At 42.4% G+C, this 7,847-nt stretch overlaps 1 protein-coding gene and 1 pseudogene across 2 annotated transcripts in view; both read right to left on the bottom strand.

The window, feature by feature from the left end:
• CD80 (CD80 molecule) overlaps positions 1–7,847 on the bottom strand; it is a 35,720-nt gene that overhangs the window by 1,974 nt on the left and 25,899 nt on the right. Inside the window, exons 5-6 of one of the 2 annotated variants that reach the window (XM_003261854.2) lie at positions 3,911–4,006; positions 1,803–1,911 (exon numbers count right to left, since the gene is read on the bottom strand). In XM_003261854.2, coding sequence (XP_003261902.1) covers positions 1,841–1,911; positions 3,911–4,006 — 167 coding nt within the window. In that variant the 3' untranslated portion in view covers positions 1,803–1,840. Of the gene's footprint in view, positions 1–18; positions 1,912–3,910; positions 4,007–7,847 lie in introns of those variants that run through there. The other variant, XM_030801704.1, reaches the window with a different exon arrangement.
• On the bottom strand, positions 5,131–5,662 carry LOC101176667 (annotated as a pseudogene).

The following is a 7,847-nucleotide window of genomic DNA, read 5'->3' as shown; positions in this document are numbered from 1 at the left end:
TCTCAAGATCAAGGGTATTCCCAATTTGTACACAGTAGCCTTGATAGCTGAAGAATATGAAGGGAAAGCTAAATTATGAGAGAACTTAAAACTACTCTGGCAATTTTTGTCACATGAAATATTGATCAGGCAAATGTTTAGTTATTACCAGCTATTACCAAACGACCAAATGCTTGATCAAGGCATTCTTCTATGTATGGGGCTTTCAGGCATGGTTGCTTTTCTCAATAAGCCTACATACAGTCCGGTAAAGGATAGAAGGAAGATGTGGTACATGAAAATCAACCTATGCTGGTGGTATGAGATGTACTATAGAGGTGGCACTGCTTGAGCTGGACAAGATGGCCACAGAAGGCCTTGTGTAGAAGATTGGCTACACGGCTTCATTTTGAAGTATCAGCAGACTGAGCAGAAGACTTTAGATAGAAAGTCAAGAAAATTGTAGATAATGACAGAACTGAGCCAGAGCAACATCCTGGAAAAGACATTCTGAGGAGTGAGCAAGCATTCAGTGGAAATGAAAAAACAGGATGGGAAGTTGAGAGACTGCCTTGGGGGAAAAAATGCATAGGCTGCCAGGTTGTAGGGAAAGGAGCCTGAATTTGATATCCAGTTTGAATCTTGGTTTTATTCCTCATCTGTATGACCTTACCTCAAGCAAATCACTTAACCTCTGGGAGCCTCTGGTTTCTCTCCCATAAAATGGAAATAGATCTTGCTCATAGAGATTTTTATAAGACTAAGATGAAGTAGTGTTTTTGCAAAACAACCTGTTGTATAAGTCTCAGGTATTATTTTTCATTTTTCTTTATGTTTCCCCCTCCTGCCCAGGACAATTCTTGCTTTCCTTTATTTTTAAAGATAATTTTGTAGACTAATTCTTATACTGGTGTTAACTCCAACCTTCACAAGTCAAAGCTGAACTGTTTAGGGAGGCTTATAACTACCTTGGACCTGATATCAGTCTCTTGGATTCTAATGTCCCATGTAAGTTTCTCTTGCATGAAAATACCTGGGGATTTGTGACTCACTAAAGCTAGTGCTGTGTTAGGCTCTCTTAACAGGATGGACATTCCAGAACCCAGATAGTAATTATCTCATTGTATGTAGAGTCATTAAGACCAAATCTAAAGTCTTGGGTTCCGTTTACCCCATTCATGTGAGGCACTGGAAACCATGCCATGTGAGGAACAATTGACAGAATTCAAGGGTATTTAGACTGAAGAGATCAGCTGGAATGTGGAAAGTTAAAAAGCTTTGAAGTTTTTTCTGTAGGCAGTGGGGTCTCTTTGAGTTTTTGAGTGGGAAAATGACATGACAGAGTAATTCTTTATGAAATTTGGCTCCATGATTGGTCAGTAGGATGAGTCTGTTAGTAAGAGGCAGAGAAACCAATGAAAATGTTACCGTGTTAATACAAAGTGGCCCCAACCCATGTCCATCAATACTGAGAGATACAGGGAAAAACGAATGATCAGAATAAGAAGTTACCACAGGAATATTCAAGATGAACTCAAATTAGTGTTGAATAGATAATAAAAGACATTGAATTGGCTGACAAGATGGGAATATTTCAAGGTGGCAGAATGAAAACATGGCAAAAGAAGAGGTTACATTAAGCAAATTGCATGTGGGGAGAAAGGAGAGGGATGCCAGCCATCTTGTAACTGTTCAACTTAATCTGAAAGAGGTTTTTAAGAGGTGAGGTAGTACGTAAAACAGCTTAAATTTGTTGCTAAGAGGAAGAGAAGACTGCCTCATGATCCCGATCCATGTATCCCAGAAGAGATGACGGAGGCTACCTTCAGATCTTTTCAGCCCGTTGCTTCTGCGGATACTGTTATATAGGGCGTACACTTTCCCTTCTCAGTCTCTCATTCCTCCTTCTCTCTCTGCATCTTGGGGCAAAGCCTTGGAGACAAGAACAAACAATAAAAATGATAAGTTTCCCTTGAATTGTGCCCATATATTAATATTTACTTTAGCAAGCCTTCAGACTGGCTTAGAACTGGAGCAGTGGTTCTTACACCAGGGGTAATTTACAATGTTGCCTCTTCACCTCTTTGCCAAGGGGACATTTGGCAATGCTTGGGGATATTTTTGGTTGTCACAACGGGCAAGGAGTGCTACTGGCATGTAGTGAGTAGAGGCTAAGGAAGCTGCTAAACATCCTACAGTGCACAGAACAGCACTCCAAAACAAAGAATTATCTTGCCCAAAATGCCAATAATGTTGAGGATGAGAACCCCTGAATTAAAGGGGTAACACTGGATAGTTGGTATTAGAAACATCCTTGAGCCCACCAGACCTCTTTATCCTACCCTTGGGATAAGTTGTTAACAGCATAACAGCACATACTCTCTAAAGAATTCACTGAGCTTTGGGTTTTTTTGGTGCTAAAGCCTGGGAAAATCAGCAGATGTTGATCTTCCGATTTTATTTGATCAGTGTACATGATTTCTTCTCAAAGAAGAGTTGGTACCCCTTCATAATGATTATGGCCTTATTTCGGACCATAGAACTAGCAGTTCCTCTTCATTTAATCATAGAGATTGAGGGCAGCATATGTCTAACACCCAAAGTGTAAATTCATAGGGTAAAATATCTTAGAAATCTCTTCTTTCATCAGCCACTCCTGATCTTTCATCCAAAAATGTATTCTAAAGAACTGAGAAAATGGACATTTTCTGGACACCTATGTGTGTGGCACTCTACTAGGCACTGGAATTCCAAAGACAAGAAGTCCCAGCACTTTGGGAAGCCAAGGCAGGCGAATCAGTAGGTCAGGAGATCAAGACCATCCTGGCCAACATGGTGAAACCCCGTCTCTACTAAAAATACAAAAAAATATTAGCCAGGCGTGGCAGCACGCACCTGTAGTCCCAGCTACTCAGGAGGCTGAGGCCGGATAATTGCTTGAACCTGGGAGGTGGAGGCTGCAGTGGGCTGAGATCGGGCCATACACTGCAGCCTGGGTGACAGAGTGAGACTCCATCTCAAAAACAAAAACAAAAACAAAAAAAAACAGAATTTGTTTGTTTTTTGAGATGGAGTCTCACTCTGTCGCCCAGACTGGAGTGCAGTGGCATGATCTTGGCTCACTGCAGTCTCTGCCTCCTGGGTTCCTGGGTTCAAGCAATTCTCCTGCTTCAGCCTCCTGAGTAGCTGGGACTACAGGTGCACACCCCCATACCCGGCTAATTTTTGTATTTTTAGTAGAGACAAGGTTTCACCATGTTGGCTAGGCTGGTCTGGAACTCCTGACCTTAAGTGATCCACCTGCCTTGGCCTCCCAAAGTGCTGGGATTACAGGCGTGAGCCACCTCACCCGGCCCAAGAACTGAGAATTGGTGAGATCACCTGTAGCCATGTAGTTTCTCAACTGTATTAGTGCATCTTGCCTTCCTCCAAGAAAATGATCCTTGGCTCCAAATTTTGTCAGTTTGTCTTTTCTCTAACTCCAAATCAAAATTAGAATATCAGCAGGATGGTGGCCATGGAAGTTGGAATTCACTAAGGAATGTGTAACAACTCACCTGCCAAATCGACTAGCCCTTAAAAAAATTAGAATATCATTTAGCATCAGAAACGTTTTCAAATTAGTTAGCAAACCCCAGTCTCCAAAAATATATAAAGTCAGGGAAAAAATAAACGGACTAAACTAGAATATGTCTTGAGGGCAGTGACTTCTTGTCTTTGCAATTCCAGTGCCTAGTAGAGTGCCACACGTAGGAGGTGTCCGGAAAATGTCCAGTGAATGAACAGAACTTGTTGAGACAAAGGAGATGCTAATGTTTCCATAGACTTGCTGTAAACATGAGAAGCAAATAGGCTAAAACCTCAGAGAGATGCCGAACCATGGTAATAAAGTTTGATCTTCCAGAATTGAGATCAGTATGATAGTACTTACAGTAGGTCAGGCAGCATGTCACAAAAATTCCATTTACTGAGATTAAGGTAATGGCCCAGGATGGGAGCAGGTTATCAGGAAAATGCTCTTGCTTGGCTATGGAGGGAAAAGAATAATGTCAGCTGTAATGTGTTTCCTACTGCCTGATACTCATTCTGTGCCTTTTCTATTGATGCAACTGTGAAGTATTCTTTGCCTGGTCAGCTCTCCAGTATGCAGCTGCTAGCATTTTTCTTGCATAATTCTTCAATCAGGCACATACTTGTGGGCAACTAATATTCAGATGTCAGATATTAAAAGTGAAAAAGATACTTTGAATGTCTGCATTTACTGAGTTAAGTTGACATAAGGAAGATTCTAAGGAAATCTTTTACAAGCCATCTTGTAGTATCTCACTTTTATAGCTGATTATAACTATGTGTTACTACTAACTGGTTGATGTTGTGTTCTAGGTATACTTTATTTTTCCTTCTGTAGTTCTGTCATGCCTTCTCCCTTTCTCCTACCATATTCTCTCTCAACACATACACATCACACACACCCTTAACTCACAGTAGCTGCCCTAAAGCTACAGGAGCCACTTTGCATTCACTTTCTGATACAGGTTTTTCACCCTCTAGCTACTGGAAATGCAGAACAAGTCTGGCAAAGAACTAAGTGTGGATATGGCTGGGTATTAGGTGGGACCATCCTAGAAGAGAGCTCTCAAGGTTATCAGCTGCAGTTTCAGTCCCACAGAGAGCACAAGAAGTACACAAGGAAATGAGGGTGGGGAGGAGAAAGGTGTTGGTGAATATGGTGCTGCGGGTCCATCCCTCCAGATCAGGAGCAGCAGCTACAGTATTTATTCTTCAGCTGCTTTGAGGAATCATTAGCAACATCTGGAAAAATGGCAGGGACACAAATTATAGCAGCTCATCTTCTGATTTCTCTGAAATGGCTTACAAATAAATGAGTATTTACTAACTTATTGTTTTTACTTTTTTTTTCATGCTGAAGTTTTATTTAAAATGTAAAAGAAATGTTCCCCAAAAATGCTGGTGAATAAAGCAAAAAGATACGATACAGTGCTCTCTCCCTATGAGTTAGCCAGCGTATCCAAGTACAGGGTAATATACAGTACTCAATGCTGGTAGAATTTCACAGTAGTTTAGTGTTAAAGATTATCTGTGCCTACGTTACGAAGAGATTCTCAATGTGTGATGCTTAGTCCTGGGTTTACACCTTACTGGGCATGAACAAGAGCTCCTGCTCCTTGGCCGTAGCCAAATTCCTTGGGCCCAAAGTTCTTTTCATAGCATCCTTTACAATAGATTTCACCTTCTTTTTCAGTCGGAGTTGTTGATTCAAGACTCTTCCCACACTTTGCACATCAGAAACAGTTTTTGTGCCAGGGCTTTCCAGCTCCAGTTATCTTCTCGGCAGCATATACAGAATCCCCACATCTGGAACACTTCTCAGCACCTGCATATTTCTGAGCAAATTTAGAAGCGTTTGGATTTGTAGGCCTGAGAGGCTGAACACTCTCTGGCTTGATGCCCAGCCTCTCACTATGTTAAGCATGCCAGCGACCTGGCCATAACCATAGCCTTTTGTCCCATATTTCTTTCCATAGTAGGATTTGCAGTAGATCTCTTCATTGTGAATTGCCACTGTTGTGCTATCTAAATTTTTCCTGCAAACCATTGAGTCAGAGGCAGGAGCATGCACCACAGGCAGAGCTAGCAAGGCTGGGCTGGAGAGAGGGTCCGGGGAGTCCGAGATCCCTGTTTTTACTTTTCTGATTACCAAACCCAGTGGTAAGTTTTATTTATTTATTTATTTATTTGAGACGGACTTTCACTGTGTTCCCCAGGCCAGGCTGGAGTGCAGTGACGTGATCTCAGCTCACTACAATCTCTGCCTCCCGAGTTCAAGCAATTCTCCTGCCTCAGCCTCCCAAGTAGCTGGGATTACAGGGATGTGCCACCACACCTAGCTAATTTTTGTATTTTCAGTAGAGATGGGGTTTCCCCATGTTGGCCAGACTGGTCTTGAACTCCTGACCTCAGGTGATTCACCCGTCTTAGCCTCCCACAGTGCTGAGATTACAGGCATGAGCCACTGCGCCTGGCCTAGTTTTATTCTTTTGCTTACTGGACTTCTCATCAGCATTTGGCCAGTTGGAATCTTCTCCTTCTTGGACTTCTGTGACACCACATCCTTCTGTTTCTGTTTGTTGCACTCAGTTTTCTCTGAAGGCTGTTCTTCCACTTCTTGTCCTCTAATTATTGTTGTTCCCATGGTTCTGTTTGTGGTCCCATTTTGCCCTTACTGGCCCCAGTCTTCCTGGGTAATATCCTCCACACCCGAGATTTGAAATGCCATCTGAGGCCGGGCACAGTGGCTCACACCTGTAATTCCGGCACTTTGGGAGGCCAAGGTGGGCAGATCACCTGAGGTCAGGAGTTCGAGACCAGCCTGGCCAACATAGTGAAACCCTGTCTCTACTAAAAATACAAAAAATTATCGGGGCATGGTGGTGCATGCCTACAATCCCAGGTACTCAGGAGGCTGAAGCAAGAGAATTGCTTGAACCAGGGAGACAGAGGTTGCAATAAGCCAAGATTGCACCACTGCACTCCAGCCTGGATGACAGAGTGAGAATCCATCTCAGAAAAAGACAAAGGAAAAAAAAAAAAAGAAATGCCATCTGATTTCTAAATTTGTGTATTGGATGGATGCCAGCATCTCCACCTGATTAAAACTGAATTTACTACATGCTTTCCAAATCATATCTACCACCTGTATTCTCCCATTTCAGTGAATAACAATACCATTTAGTTACCCAAATAAGAGTGTGGTATTTTCTTTGTGCTCACTTCCCAGTAGGCTCCCCTGTATTTTCTGTTCCATATTCAGAATATCTCTGGAACTTACTGCTTTTTCCCAAATCTCTTGCAGCAACTGCCTTAGCTGAGATTTTTCTCGTCTCCCACTTAGTAGCCTGCAAACTGGTCTCTTTGCCTCAGGTTTCCTAGGCTCTAATAACTCCTGCACATTGCTGTCACAGTAATCATTCTAAAACACCTATTTAATCATAGTGTACCTACCACTTAAAGACAGGAGAGTTGGTTTTTCTTTTTTCTCTAAAACACCAGATTGCATGGAGACATCAAGTGATTACCAGAGTTGACCTCTACAGATTAGAATGACACAAAAAATAACAAGCCATTTCCGTTATCCTGGGAGTCTAGAAGTTTCACAGGCTTCAGCTCATTCCTGGCTTCCACTCTACACCCATCCACAAACCTCATTTAACCTAGAGAGAGTATGTGTGTGAGGGAAAGAGGGAGGCCTCAGTAGCAGCAAGCCAGGTCTGTTGTGACACCTGTTAGAAACCTGGTAACATCCCACAGGGGCAGACCCAGAATCCAAGGTACACAGCTGTGTGAGGGCATCTGCACATGCAGCTTATTAGATACCATGAGTATGGCTCTCTCAGATTTATCTCCTTCCAGTTTATCAAGGGAAAACAAATTTGGTGGGACTACACTAAAAAGAATCATTTGTGCAATCCACTTAATTAATACATTTGGGCGTTTTTTTTTTTCCAGATCAGTTATTTACTGATATGGTTTGGCTGTGTCCCCACCCAAATCTCATCTTGAATTATAACTCCCACAGTTCCCACATGTCATGGGAGGAACCCAGTGGGAGGTGACTGAATTATGGGGGCGAGTCTTTCCTGCACTGTCCTTATGATAGTTAATGAGTCTCACGAGATCTGATAGTTTTAAAAACAGGAGTTTCCTTATAACAAGCTCTCTTTTTGGCTGCTGCCATCCATGTAAGACATGACTTGCTCCTCCTTGCCTTCTGCCATGATTGTGAGGCCTCCCCAGCCACGTGGAACTGTGAGTCTAATTAAACCTCTTTATTTTGTAAGTTGCCCAGT

This window comes from Nomascus leucogenys, chromosome 21, assembly GCF_006542625.1.
Source record: "Nomascus leucogenys isolate Asia chromosome 21, Asia_NLE_v1, whole genome shotgun sequence".
In the NCBI taxonomy this organism is placed as follows: Eukaryota; Metazoa; Chordata; class Mammalia; order Primates; family Hylobatidae; genus Nomascus; species Nomascus leucogenys.
This window is presented reverse-complemented; position numbering and strand designations above follow the sequence as displayed.